This window comes from Delphinus delphis, chromosome 3 (genome assembly GCF_949987515.2).
Source record: "Delphinus delphis chromosome 3, mDelDel1.2, whole genome shotgun sequence".
Lineage (NCBI taxonomy): Eukaryota > Metazoa > Chordata > Mammalia > Artiodactyla > Delphinidae > Delphinus > Delphinus delphis.
Genome location: NC_082685.1, coordinates 139,068,637 through 139,083,943, shown reverse-complemented (window position 1 = coordinate 139,083,943; position 15,307 = coordinate 139,068,637). Strand labels below are relative to the sequence as shown.

Below are 15,307 nucleotides of genomic sequence, written 5' to 3'. Positions count from 1 at the left end.
ATAACTGACTACAATTACAGAAAAATGTTGATAGAATACCTTTAAGCTTAAAGACAGGAGTAAAAGTACAACTAACCAAAAAAAAAAAATTAAATCTCAAGTTAAAAGTTGGCACAATGTTGCTTTAGAGGTACTGGCGTTTACTCTATACAGCACAGATCTTTCATATAAATTTTCAAAACTATTCCTCTTAACTAATGGTGTCTTTAATATGGGTAGGAACTGAGTAATAAGAAATTATAGTGAGAAATAAAATCAAATGGGAAAGAGGCTAGTGATATGGGTAATAGTTAATGGCATTAATCTGGTGTCTGTTCTGGAGTGTCAGTAAGGATCAGCTATGCCCCCAACTGTTTAGAAATTCTACAGTAACAGAGTCTAGGATGATTAGAACAATGGGTGAAATACTCTCTCTATGAAAAAAGTATGGTCCTTTTCAAAGTGAGCTGCTTAAGAGGGGTATAAGAAGAAATTTTTAGAGTTTTTTTGCATTTAATTTTCAAATAAAATAAGGGAGAAATTATTATTTGCCAATATATCATATACCTATTGACAGTGACTCTGATATGCAGATTGATATATGTCATAAATGGATTGACACTGGTAAGAGCTATATATGCTAAGAATGGGACCCTGAAGAAAGAACTAGTTAAGTCTATTTACTATTCTATTAGCTACTTTGAACAGAACGCTTACAAGTGAATAAATTGCTTAAAAGGATTCCAGAAAGAAAATGCAGACTGAAGATGATACCAACAGTGCAAACATAAGGAAAACAACTAATAGAAGGAAGAGCAGACACTTCTATTTCTTCCACAAGCTTCTCATCAATCACAACATGAGTTTGACAGCAAGCCACTCTCAAAACATATCAAAAATTTTAAGGAATTTTATGAAGTATTATCATTATGATATGAGCAAGACAAGGAAAAAATCTGTTTATTTCATATAGATTATCTCTTGATATTTTCTGTTTGCACACTTGTATCTATTTTTGTCCATAATGTATTTTTAGAAATAATATATTCATAAACATTTGTTAGTAAGTATACATATATTAGGGATATATCCTCAAAAAAATTTAATGGTACCATTACAGATTATAAAAGTTTGGAGTCAAATGATTTAATCAAAGTAGCTCAGGGTTAGAAATAGACAAATCACAGCTCTTTTAAAAATTTTTCTTTCTTTTATACAGCAGGTTTTTATTAGTTACCTATTTTATACATATTAGTGTATATATGTCAATCCTAATCTCCCAATTCATCCCCCCCACCCAGCGCTTTCCCCCCTTGGTGTCCATATGTATGTTCTCTACATCTGTGTCTCTATTTCTGCCTTACAAACTGGTTCATCTGTACCATTTGTCTAGATTCCACATATATGCGTTAATATACGATATTTGTTTTTCTCTTTCTGACTTACTTCACTCTCTATGACAGTCTCTAGGTCCATTCACATCTCTGCAAAAGCCCCAATTTTGTTCCTTTTTATGGCTGAGTAATATTCCATTGTATATATGTACCACATCTTCTTTATCCATTCGTCTGTCGATGGGCATTTAGGTTGCTTCCGTGACCTGGCTATTGTAACCAGTGCTGCAGTGAACACTGGGGTGCATGTGTATTTTTGAATTAGGGTTTTCTCTGGGTATATTCCCAGTAGTGGGATTGCTGGGTCATATGGTAATCCTATTTTCAGCTTTTTAAGGAACCTCCATACTGTTCTCCATAGTGGCTGTATCCATTTACATTCCCACCAACAGTGCAAAAGTGTTCCATTTTCTCCACACCCTCTCCAGCATTTGTTTGTACATTTGCTGACGATGCCCATTCTAACCGGTGTGAGGTGATACCTTTTTGTAGTTTTGATTTGCATTTCTCTACTAATTTGTGATGTTGAGCATCTTTTCATGTGCCTCTTGGCCAACTGTATGTCTTCTTTGGAGAAATGTCTATTTAGGTCTTCTACCCATTTTTTAATTGTTTTTTTTTTTAATATTGAGCTGCATGAGCTGTTTATATATTTTGGAGATTAATCCTTTGTCTGTTGATTCGTTTGCAAATATTTTCTCCTATTATGAGGGTTGTCTTTTCATCTTGTTTGTAGTTTCCTTTGCTTTGCCAAAGCTTTTAAGTTTCATTAGGTTCCATTTGTTTATTTTTGTTTTTATTTCCATTACTCTAGGAGGTGGGTCACAAAAGATCTTGCTGTGATTTATGTCAAAGAGTGTTCTTCCTATGATTTCCTCTAAGAGTTTTATACTTTCCGATCTTACATTTAGGTCTCTAATCCATTTTGAGTTTACTTTTGTGTATGTTGTTAGGGAGCGTTCTAATTTCATTCTTTTACATGTAGCTGTCCAGTTTTCTCAGCACCAATTATCGAAGAGGCTGTCTTTTCTCCATTGTATATCCTTGCCTCCTTTGTCACAGGTTAGTTGACCAAAGGTGTGGGGGTTTATCTCTGGGCTTTCTATCCTGTTCCATTGATCTATATTTCTGTTTTTGTGCCAGTACCATACTGTCTTGATTACTGTAGTTTTGTAGTATAGTCTGAAGTCAGGGAGTCTGATCCCTCCAGCTCCATTTTTCCCCCTCAAGATTGCTGTGGCTATTTGGGGTTTTTTGTGTTTTCATACAAATTTTAAGATTTTTTTGTTCTAGTTCTGTAAAAAATGCCATTGGTAATTTGATAGGGATTGCATTGAATCTGTAGATTGCTTTGGGTAGTATAGTCATTTTTACAATATTGATTCTTCCAATCTAAGGACATGTCTCGTCTTTGATTTCTTTCATCAGTGTCTTATAGTTGTCTGAGTACAGGCCTTTTGTCTCCTTAAGTGGGTTTATTCCTAGGTTTTTTATTATTTTTGTTGCAATGGTGAATGGGATTGTTTCCTTAATTTCTCTTTCTGATCTTTCATTGTTAATGTATAGGAATGCAAGAGATTTCTGTGCATTAATTTTGTGTCCTGCAACTTTAACAAATTCATTGATTAGCTCTAGTAGTTTTCTAGTGGCATCATTTGGATTATCTATGTATGTATAGTATGATGTCATCTGCAAACAGTGACAGTTTTACTTCTTTTCCAATTTGTATTACTTTTATTTCTTTTTTTTCTCTGATTGCCGTGGCTAGGACTTCCAAACCTATGTTGAATAATAGTGGCAAGAGTGGACATCCTTGTCTTGTTCCTGATCTTAGAGGAAATGCTTTCAGTTTTTCACCCTTGAGAATGATGTTTGCTGTGTGTTTGTCATATATGGCCTTTATTATGTTGAGGTAGTTTCCCTCTATGCCCAGCTTCTGGAGAGTTTCTATCATAAATGGGTGTTGAATTTTGTCAAAAGTTTTTTTCTGTGTCTACTGAGATGATCATATGGTTTTTATCCTTCAATTTGTTAACATGGTGTATCACATTGATTGATTTGCATATATTGAAGAATCCATGCATCCCTGGGATAAATTCCATTTGATCATGGTCTACGATCCTTTTAATGTATTGTTAGATTCTGTTTGCTAGTATTTTGCTGAGGATTTTTGCATCTATATTCATCAGTGGTCTGTAATTTTCTTTTTTTGTAGTATCTTTGTCTGGTTTTGGTCTCAGGGTGATGGTGGCCTCGTAGAGTGAGTTTGGGAGTGTTCCTTCCTCTGCAATTGTTTGGAAGCGTTTGAGAAGGATGGGTGTTAGCTCTTCTCTAAATATTTGATAGAATTCACCTGTGAAGCCATCTGGTCCTGGACTTTTTTTGTTGCAAGGTTTTTAATCACAGTTTCAATTTCATTCTTTGTGATTAGTCTGTTCATATTTTCTATTTCTTCCTGGTTCAGTCTTGGAAAGTTATACTTTTCTAAGAGTTTGTCCATTTCTTCCAGGCTGTCCTCTTTATTGTCATAGAGTTGCTTGTAGTAGTCTCTTAGGATGCTTTGTATTTCTGCCATGTCCATTGTAACTTCTCCTTTTTCATTTCTAATTTTATTGATTTGAGTACCCTCCCTCTTTTTCTTGATGAGTCTGGCTAAAGGTTTATCAATTTAGTTTATCCTTTCAAAGAACCAGCTTTTAGTTTTATTGATCTTTGGTATTGTTTTCTTTGTTTCTATTTCATTTATTTCTGCTCTGATCTATATGATTTCTTTCCTTCTGCTAACTTTGGGTTTTGTTTGTTTTTCTTTCTCTGGTTCCTTTTGGTGTAACGTTAGGTTGTTTATTTGAGATTTTTCTTGTTTCTTGAGGTAGACCTGTATAGCTATAAACTTCCCTCTTAGAACTGCTTTTGCTGCATCCCATAGGTTTTGGATCATCCTGTTTTCATTGACATTTGTCTCTAGGTATTTTTTTATTTCCTCTTTGATTTCTTCAGTGATCTCTTGGTTATTTAGTAGCATACTGTTTAGTCTCCATGTGTTTGTGTTTTTTATGCTTTTCTCTCTGTAATTGATGTCTAATCTCATAGTGTTGTGGTCAGAAAAGATGCTTGATATGATTTCAATTTTCTTAAATTTACTGAGGCTTGATTTGTGACCCAAGATGTGATCTATCCTGGAGAATGTTCCATGTGCACTTGAAAAGAAAATGTAATCTGCTGTTTTGGGGTGGAATGTCCTATAAATATCAATTAAATCTACCTGGTCTATTGTGTCATTTAAAGCTTGTGTTTCCTTATTAATTTTCTGTTTGGATGATCTGTCCATTGGTGTAAGTGAGGTGTTAAAGTTCTCCACTATTATTGTGTTACTGTTGGTTTCCTCTTTTATAGCTGTTAGCAGTTACCTTATGTATTGAGGTGCTCCTATGTTGGGTGCATATTTATTTATAATTGTTATATCGTCTTCTTAGATTGATCCCTTGATCATTACATAGTGTCCTTCCTTACTTCTTGTAACATTCTTTATTATAAAGTCTATTTTGTCTGATATGAGTATTGCTACTCCAGCTTTCTTCTGATTTCTGTTTGCATGGAATATCTTTTTCCATCCCCTCACTTTCAGTCTGTATGTGTCCCTAGGTCTGAAGTGGGTCTCCTGTAGACAGCATATATATGGGTCTTGTTTTTGTATCCATTTAGCAAGCCTGTGTCTTTTGGATGGAGCATTTAATCCATTCACGTTTAAGGTAATTATTGATATATATGCTCCTATTACCATTTTCTTATTTTTTGGGGGTTTGTTTTCGTAGTTCCTTTTCTTCTCTTGTGTTTCCCACTTAGAGAAGTTCCTTTAGCATTTGTTGTAGAGCTGGTTTGGTGTTGCTGAATTCTCTTAGCTTTTGCTTGTCTATAAAGCTTTTGATTTCTCCATCGAATCTGAATGAGATCCTTGCCGGGTAGAGTAAACTTGGTTGTAGGTTTTTTCCTTTCATCACTTTAAGTATATCATGGCAGGTGGATTCTTAATCACTGTGCCACCAGGGAAGCCCCTGCCCTTTCATTTTGTCTATCTTTCTGTCCATGTAGTTTTTGTTCCACAGGCTGCAGGATTGTTGTTCTTCTTGCTTCTGCTGTCTGTCTTCTGTTGAATGAGGCTATCTAAGAGGCTTGTGCAAGCTTCCTGATGGGAGGGACTGGTGGTGGGTAGAGCTGGGTGTTGATCTGGTGGGCATAGCTCAGTAAAACTTTAATCCGCTTGTCTGCTGATGAGTGGAGCTGAGTTCCCTCCCTGATGGTTGCTTGGCCTGAGGCAACCAAGCACTGGAGCCTAGAGGCTCTTTGGTGGGGCTAATCTGGGAGGACTCCCACCAAGGAGTGCTTCCCAGAACTTCCACCGCCTGTGTCCTTGTCCCCATGGTGAGCCATAGCTGCCCCCCACCTCTGCGGGAGACCCTCCAAGACTAGCAAGTAGGTCTGGTTCAGTCTCCTGTGGGGTCACTTCTCCTTCCCCCTGGGTCCTGATGTGCACACTACTTTGTGTGTGTCTTCCAAGAGTGGAGTCTCTGTTTCTCCTAGTCCTGTTGAAGTGCTGCAATCAAATCCCACTAGCCTTCAAAGTCTGATTCTCTGGAAATTCCTCCTCCTGTTGCCAGACCCCCAGGTTGGGAAGCCTGACATGGGGCTCAGAACCTTCACTCTAGTGGGTGGACTTCTGTGGTATAATTGTTCTCCAGTTTGTGAGTCACCCACCTAGCAGTTATGGGATTTGATTGTATTGTGATTGCGCCCCTCTTACTGTTTCATTGTGGCTTCTCCTTTGAGTTTGGATGTGGGGTATCTTTTTTGGTGAGTTCCAGTGTCTTCCTGTCAATGATTTTTCACAGTTAGTTTTGATTCCTGTGCTCTCGCAAGAGGGAGTGAGCACACGTCCTTCTACTCTGCCATCTTGAACCAGTCCATCCAAATCTATGTTCTTAAGTGTGCTTTGCTTTTAGAAAGCAACATAAATATGTCTCTGTTTTTAGGCAAATTGTCAGTGTGATTAATAAGCATTAGTTGAGAATCTGCTATAAGCCAGGCACTAAAAACTTGGGTTGGGGAGTTGATACAATTCAGGAATATTAGCAGTGTGTCAGCTGGGCAGGATTGATAGTTGATTAACCAGTTTGGAGACTATTGCAATAGTCTCTGATTTTGCAGTGTCCCTACAAGCTGAAAACTAGAATTCATATTTGACATTTTCTCATCTCTATGTTGGATGGATTTTATAGTCGAGTAGTTTTTTTTCAGTAAGTATTCAAGAATGAATATTACCAGAATTCTCTCATGTTTTGAGACATCTTTCTGTTACCTCTACATATGAACACATTTTCTTTTCTCTTTTAGAAATTTGTGGACATTCCTCTATCATCTTGTAGCTTTGCATTTTGTCAAGAAGTCTGACGCCAGCCAGATTTTGTTGTTATTCTGTAGGGAACTTGTTCTTTCAGCTAGGATACTTGAATTCATTTTAAAAATCTTTGTATTTAGTTAATTAACTAGAATTTGTCTTGAAATTGTATATTTGAACAATATTTCTGATACAAATAATGAAGACAAATTTCTTCCTTTATTTCAGGGGCTATATATATATATATATATATATGTATATTTATTTATATATATTTTTTAAAATAGTTTTTCTGTTTCATTTCTTGGGCTCTCTATTTCAGGAACACTAATTCCCATCTATAGAATTACATTTGTCATTCCATTTCCATTAGATATTCTTTAATAATGGTTAACATCTGGATTTTTTCTCTGCATTCATTATGAATTACTTTAGATTTTTCTTTATTAATTTTATCTTCAGACAATTATATTTTGAAGTTGCAGTGTCTATTTATAACTATAATGGCAATACTTTTCAATATTTGCTGTCTTTGTATCTTAGCTTTGAAATCCTCCTTTTCAATTAATTCTTATATTTAATGTTTTCATCTCTGAGCTTTTGATTTACTGAATTCACATTCTTATTAAATTATTCTATCGCAAGACAAACTGGTATAGAATCTGTACATTGTTTGGTTTATATTACTAGGTTGATTGTTTGCATACTGTTCTTTTTTGGGGGGTATACAAATGTGTAGTTGTCATGTCAGCTCTCATTTTGCTTATGCTCAACATGGGCATCCACATGTAGACCATTGATAGGCTCTGATATTTAAAACTACCTATTTATTATTATAGTAAATATGATATTATTATCTGTTCCTTGGCTGTCCTCCCATGACCATATAAATTTCATATTTTGGGAGTTTTTGTGGTTCTGATTTCCTTTGTTCTGAGCAGAAGTAGCAATCAGTCAGGAAGAGTAAGGAAATAAGAAAATTTTACACAGAGGAAGGAGCTATTTATAATGGCAAGGCACAGAAGAGAGCATGACTTATTTAAGAGACTGCATAAAGTTTAGCTAGGCAGGGAGAGAGGCAGGAACCTATCTTCAAGGCTGTGTGAAACCATGGCAAGTTTAAGGCATGGGTGTTTCATGGTAAGATGTGCCTTGGAGAATATTCCTTTAACAGAAAATGTGTAGAATAGATTGGAAGAAGGCAAGACCAGAGGCAAGGGAATGAGTTGGGAGGCCTCTGTGGTAATCCAGGTTGGAAATGATGAATGGAAGGCATGTCTATGGAAATGAAGAGCTGGGGAGAACTGGGAGAAATATTAAGGAGGAGGAATGACTACTTATTGGATGTAGAGGCTAGAAAGAGGGAGGGAGAAATCAAAGAGAGCACTCAGGTTTCTGGCTTTGTTGCCTGAGCTTTTTTTAATGTACTTCTCTTACAACTTATTTGTCTTTTTTTTTTAAATTGAAGTATAGTTGATTTACAATGTTTTGTTAGTCTCTGGTGTACAGCAGAGTGATTCAATTTTTCATATATATGGATATATATACACACACACATATATAATTCTTTTTCATATTCTTTTCCTTTATGGTTTATTACAAGATACTGAGTATAGTTCCCTGTGCTATAGAATAAGACCTTGCTTATCTATTTTATATATAGTAGTTTGTATCTTCTAATCCAAAACTCCTAATTTATCTCTACCCCCCTTCTCATTTGATAACCATAAATTTGTTTTCTATAATATGTCTATGAGTCTGTTTCTGTTTTATAATAAGTTCACTTGTATCATATTTTAGATTCCACATAGAAGTGATATCATATGGTATTTGTCTTTGACTTACTTCACTTAGTATAATAATGTCTAGGTCCATCCACATTGATGCAAATGGCATTATTTCATTCTTTTTTATGGCTGAGTAGTATTCCATTGTATATATGTACTACATCTTCTGTATTTTTAATGGTTGTCTATATGTATCCTTACTTTGTAAGTTCCTTGACTGGAAGACCTAGTTCATGCCCATCTGTACTTTACAATGCTTAATACTGAGTTTGGCTGATAGGAAGAATCAATAAATGTGCATTCAGTTAAACAAACTAAATAGGAGATAAAGAAAATCTTAACCATGTCCCCTTTTAAGTAGTACTAATATTTGATTTGCTCCCTTCCCCCACCACACATAGGGCTCTGAGGCAAACAAATGAAACTAATGAAAAGTGAAAAATAGTGTAGTCACAATCATGTGCAATATGGTACTTAAATTATGGCCAGTCAGGACGCACTGGGTAAGCTGCTAAGAGAAAGCATTGTTACCTCCATATTTCTCTGACAGCTTGTTAGTGGTGCACCGGTCTTCCACTTTTGTTTTTGTAAAAAAAAGGAAGCGTTTCTTTGTTTCAACCCAGATGCAGTTTTGGGCTTCTGCCTTCGTTAGACCTAGGAAATGGAATACAAGCAAAAAACCCTGAGAATGTACCATGGAGAATTCAGGGAAGAGGAACATGAGGCTCTGGGCACTTGGGGGAGCTACAGGTACTCCATATCAGCACACAACTCCTCCAGTTCCCGTGAGCTCAAATGATTAATGGCTTTTACTACAGAGGCAGTCCTTCACAGGCCCTGGGACGTGCTGAAGAGAAGAGGTATATATGAGTCCCTGCCGTCTCCCCCATGGGGATCATGTTGGCGTCTCCATGTTGCCTACACACAATAAATCTCTAAGCTTTCCTGTCCTGCTGGCCACTGACCTTGTATAGCCCAACAAGTCAAGAGATAAACACATGATCTGTTTGGTGCCCCGCTGACAGGCCTTCTTTTGGGACCACAGCTGATTCTGTGAGAACTGAGTCCATATCACTTCTTCCCCTGTTCACCACCTAAAATGTAGATCTCATGGGTCACCTCTCCTTCCCAGAACGCTCATTCTCATACTTGGCTATGCTTCCTCTCCCTGACTTAGCTGCTCACTCCACTTCTACCTCCAAAACCCTTTCATTTTACTCTCAGAAATTCTGACTTCCTGACTCATGAACTCTTCTTTTATGTCCTCGATGACTGTTCACTCTTTCTCCTCATCTTAATTCAAGCCTATACTTGATATATTTCCACCGTTGTCTCCAAGGGAGGTTGATGCTGCCTCATTCCCAGCCTCTTTAGGAGTTGGAGCTGGGCTTGATATCTTCCTAGTTTCCCAGTGCTGCTTTCATAGGATGACACTCCACAGTTTTATAACTCTTCTAAAAGTCTTGTTGCTCTGAAGCTCAGGACATCCAATTCTAATTCCTTTGGTCTTCATTGTTCTTATCTTTTAACAAACTTCAAAGCATCATTTGTTAAAGATTTTGGTATCTGAATCAGTCTTTTCCACCCCAATGCTAGCCATTATTCTTAATGACTTCAAAACCGATGGGGATGTCAGGGATTGAGTGGGACAGAGCACAGAGAAACAGGTCTGGCTGTTTGGAGGCCAAGTTGTACTGCTTATCTGGGGTAATTGAGAAGAATAAATGTTTCCTTTTTTTTTTTTTCCCCCAAGTCACCTGACCTGGTACCCAAAACACCTAAACTAGAATCCAGTTTTTTTGATGTTTAGTTAAAAATTGCCTTGAAAAATACAAGCTCATGAGAGATAGAGCTGTTACGTGAGCTCTTAAGCAACTTAAAGCAAAGTAGTTTATCAGATACTGATTCTTAGGGTTGCAGGTTACAAGAGGCAGGGAAGAATGTTTTCAGAGCTGGATGTGTCATGTGAGTATGATGCTGAAATTTAAACCTGAGGGCGCAGATCAACGAGGAATGAGGCTGAGTAGATGGGGATGGGGCTTCCTACTTCACCGTTCTTTCAATAGTTTGACCCATTCAAAGAGATGTATTACAGGTTGGAGTAAAGAATTCTTGGTTTGATGGCTGTTTTGGTCAGACTGAATAAACACAACTCATTTTTCTTCTGGTAGTATTGTTCTTATAAGTGGGTCAGGCAAATGTTTAGGGCACGTGAGGAACTTAATACGTCTGTGGTGCACAACTCTTATCCTTTCATTAGGTTTCTATGATTTATAAGTGAAAATTAAATTGTATGTGACCAATTCACTAATTATAACATAATTAACTGTAAAGTTAATTACATTTGCTGAGGGTTATAGGAGAATGCTTAAAGATTTGAATGATTAATCTCTCTTATGAGTTATCGTGTTGGTCATGCAGTGATCAAAATATCAAGGAAGGCTTTATCAGTGAATTTCTGTGCCGGCCTTTTCTTCTTCACAAGATGTCCTATAGCTTGTGCCTGACCCATATCTACACTGACACAGGAGTTTCTTGATGCTAAAGCACTTGCCGTCTCAAGCCTGAGTGTCCCTCTGATGTGACACAGAGATGAGTATTTCAGAAATGTCCTCAGCTACTCTGACTGGGCAAAGGTCAACAGTGTCAATCAAAAATGTCATACTGATAGGGGCTTCCCTGGTGGCGCAGTGGTTGAGAGTCCGCCTGCTGATGCAGGGGACATGGGTTCGTGCCCCGGTCTGGGAAGATCCCACATGCCGCGGAGCGGCTGGGCCCGTGAGCCATGGCCGCTGAGCCTGCGCGTCCGGAGCCTGTGCTCTGCGGCGAGAGAGGCCACAACGGTGAGAGGCCCGCGTACCAAAAAAAAAAAAAAAAAAAAAAAAAAGTCATACTGATAAATAGTGGGGTGTATAGTTTTTCCCCTCTAATTCAGAGCAGAAAATGACTTCCCAGTCAAAGGACTTTAAAATTCCCATCTTGTATAACATGATATTTTAATTGTTTAATGTTGTCTCTGTATTCCTGAAATTCTTTTCACCTTGCACGCTGAAGCAATTCCAACTTTTATTCAAGGTTTTAAATTGACTATGGGACACTGTGCAGTAGAGGAATAAATCAAGGGATGCAAATAAAAAGCAATTTAATTTTGTTTTATTCTTCTTGCACTAGAGAAAGTACTATGAAGTATTCAAGTCATTTAAAAAAATAATGACAAGGGATATAATTCTTATTGAATAAAGCAAATAATTCTTATTGAATAGAGCAAATAAAAACTAAGCCTAAACTCTAACTCTACATTATTGAGAAGTAAGGGGAGAAGGACTAAAAGAGGGAAAAGGGAGGAGGCCAGAATATGTATTCATCTGAAGAGTGGGCAAAAACAGGTAAGCACACCTACTGGAGAATTCCATTTTATTGAGATTTGTTTCTGTCTGAGTGAGCTTCATCTTAACCACAATTAAAATTGAGGTCCAATATTATTATTGTGACTCAGAGAAGTATATATATACATGGAAATGCACATATTTAATGACTATAAGAATATATATTACATATAAAAATATTGAATATAAGGATATATATCTTAATATATTAAATATATACACATACTATAAATACTATGTATATATATAGTGTGTGTGTGTGTGTACACATAGGTGTGTATGGTTATATATTTCCAGTTTTATATCATATCTCAAACTCCCTTTCTTTCTCTTATTATGTGTGGCTCTGTGTCTGAAGTCTCTGTTTTTATTTAAAGAGAAAAAGATGGAAGGTGAGAATATTTCAGGAAGTATAGCTCATCACTCTTCATTTTTGTTATGGGGCTTCAACTATTAAAATGCTGGATGGTTGATTAAAGATTCACATAGCTCTTTAACTGACCTGAACTCTAAGCCTTTAGAGGCTTTGCTGTGAATGCATGATGAGTATAGCTTATCAAGTGAGAAATTATTCTTGGCTACAGCAGCAGTGACCAGAATAATTTTATCCCAAGGGTGAGATGAAGCCAAGTCAAGGGCCAGAGACTTCCCCAAACGATTTTTGCTCATCATAAATGTTGATTAAATTCATCAAGCAAACATTGCTCCAGTGGAAAGGGTAACTGTAAGGAAACATAAGAGGCAGGCAGTGTGGAAAGCCCATCACCGCATAAGTCTTTTGGATTTCAGTAACTCTGTCAGGCAAAAAATTTTGAAGACCTTCTTACTGAAAATCTTTCTCAAAGACATTTATCCCATCTCCTTTCTTAAAAAGCAGATCATGATGGACATCTGATCAATTAAGGTTTAGAAGGACTCAGGGAAGCCCCATTAAACATTACCATTTGCCATAATGAGATATAAGAACAGAAGGATTGAAACTCTATTGACCTCAGAGTTGGCTTGGTGTTTTTTAAAATAAATTCTTAATTTCTTTTGTATAAAAGTTAAATGATCAGGGCTTCCCTGGTGGCACAGTGGTTGAGAGTCCGCCTGCCGATGCAGGGGACACGGGTTTGTGCCCCGGTCCGGGAAGATCCCACATGCCGCAGAGCAGCTGGGCCTGTGAGCCATGGCCGCTGAGCCTGCACGTCCGGAGCCTGTGCTCCGCAACGCGAGAGGCCACAACAGTGAGAGGCCCGCGTACTGCAAAAAAAAAAAAAATGATCAAGAATTCTGATTTATTTAGGGGAATCTGTCAGTTGGGTTCTGGTTATTATACAATTTCCTAACCATGTTCTCAAGATAGAAGCAGCACAAGGATGCTGTGTCATTTCACACAGGAGCCTGAAAAATTTCACACAGGAGCCTGAAAAATTTATACAAAGGTACTTAAGTAATAGTAATTAATATTGGCAATCTAGGATAATAAGAAAGCAAGATTTATTTTTTATTTTTTTAATTTTTTTTTTTGCGGTACGCGGGCCTGTCATTGTTGTGGCCTCTCCCGTTGTGGAGCACAGGCTCCGGACGCGCAGGCTCAGCGGCCATGGCTCACGGGCCCAGTCGCTCCGCGGCATGTGGGATCTTCCCGGACCAGGGCATGAACCCGTGTCCCCTGCATCAGCAGGCGGACTGTCAACCACTGCACCACCAGGGAAGCCCCAAGATTTATTTTTTAAACCAAGGTTTATATTGTTATTTTATATGTAAGCAGAAAAATATCACTGATTATATCCCAAGATATAAAATTGCAATCTTTCCTCAAATGAAAGTGCTTCCCATCTGGTTTCAAGTTTTGTCACCAGTAGGTGCATATCTGGCCCATATTAACTTAGTCCCTTGTCAAGTCCTTAATTGCTTTTCATCCTTTGCCCTTGACTTTCGGTTAAAATCATTAAAAGAAAAAGAATTAGTCCAGTGGCTAGGACTTTGCGCTTTCACTATTGAGGGCCTGGGTTCAATCCCTAGTCAGGGAACTAAGATTCCAAAAGCTGCTTGGCCAAGAAAAAAAAAGAAAAGAAAGAAAGAAAGAAAAAAGACTGCCAGTGGATTTGCTGTAATTACAGTTTTATAAAATTATTATCTCCTATAAAATTGCTATAAGTAAATTATCTTCTAGAGTTTAGTTCCAAGAAAAATTTTGTTTTCCTTGAGGTGATGGCATGCATCTCTCTTTAGTTTACCACTACTAAGTAGCTTATGATAGTCTTAATGTCAGGAAATTCTGGGTCAAATCTGATGCCCAAAGAGGTGAAGCCTATTTATTTTTCCTTCTTCTTTTTGTCTGAATTTTCTATTTCTATTTTATTTCCTTGAGTGTGTACTTTTTGGTTTTTCTTCATATCATTTTGGAAATAAAGCAGGGTCGAAATAAAGTCAATAAAGAAGAACTAAAAGGATAAAGAAAGAGAAAAATATATTGCACACTATCTTATCAGTTAAAAATGAAGGTTGAAGAAAGCGAACCTGAGTTCTTTAGTTCTTCCTTGCTAAACTGATAGAGGAGATCATACACGCCTCCCAGGGAGCCAGAGGTGAAATAGTGAGTCCCGAAGTCATCAAATATCCGGCTGTATAAAGCAGAGTTGTATTCTAGAGGCAGATGGTTAAGTGCTTTCAAAAAGACATCAGAAAGCTGCAGATCTTTAGTTTTCATTGTGAAATTTAAGACTTTTATCACTTTATGGATCCTAATAAAACTGGAATCCTAAATGGAAGAGGAGAAAGGATTAAAAAAAAAGATTATTAAAGGTAATGAAAGCTTGAGGGATCAAGCATTAAATGTTTACCATCAGCTTCATTCTAACCACAGCATTACAACAATTGTTAACTCTCCATTGCATGTTCCCACAGACAAAATGATAATTTTCATTTTATTTTTTTCCAGTACCTCTTCCTCAGATGTTCAAAATGGTAAACAGATTAAGATGACCTCAATCATGTAAACTGTGTGCCTGAGGCATGTGCTCTCTACCAAAAAGAGATCAAGTATCAAAAAGTAAATCTTTCTTTCTTGATGGTCAATTGTGGGTGCACCCCTACCACGTTATTATTTAGAAAGCCTAGCTAATGCAAATAATTGAACAAAGATTGTGTAAATTTTCAACTGGAAGTTACCCAGTGAGATTCAAGTCATAACTTTGTCATAGACTCAGGAAAAGCATGTCAATTCTCTGGACCTCAGTTGTCTGGGAAATGTCACCTGCTGCACAGCCTTCATCTGTGACATTTCACACCCCTTTCAACTCCAAAATGTTATGACTTAAAATTATGTCAGGAGTAAAATTAAACAAAATTATTTGTATTCTCTCTCCTCTATCCGTAAAC

At 37.2% G+C, this 15,307-nt stretch overlaps 1 protein-coding gene across 2 annotated transcripts in view; it reads right to left on the bottom strand.

Annotated features, from left to right (window-relative positions):
• C6 (complement C6) overlaps positions 1-15,307 on the bottom strand; it is a 91,979-nt gene that overhangs the window by 40,653 nt on the left and 36,019 nt on the right. For both annotated transcript variants that reach the window (XM_060009543.1, XM_060009542.1), the window contains exons 8-9: positions 14,447-14,687; positions 9,084-9,206 (exon numbers count right to left, since the gene is read on the bottom strand). In XM_060009543.1, coding sequence (XP_059865526.1) covers positions 9,084-9,206; positions 14,447-14,687 — 364 coding nt within the window. The remainder of the gene's footprint in view (positions 1-9,083; positions 9,207-14,446; positions 14,688-15,307) is intronic.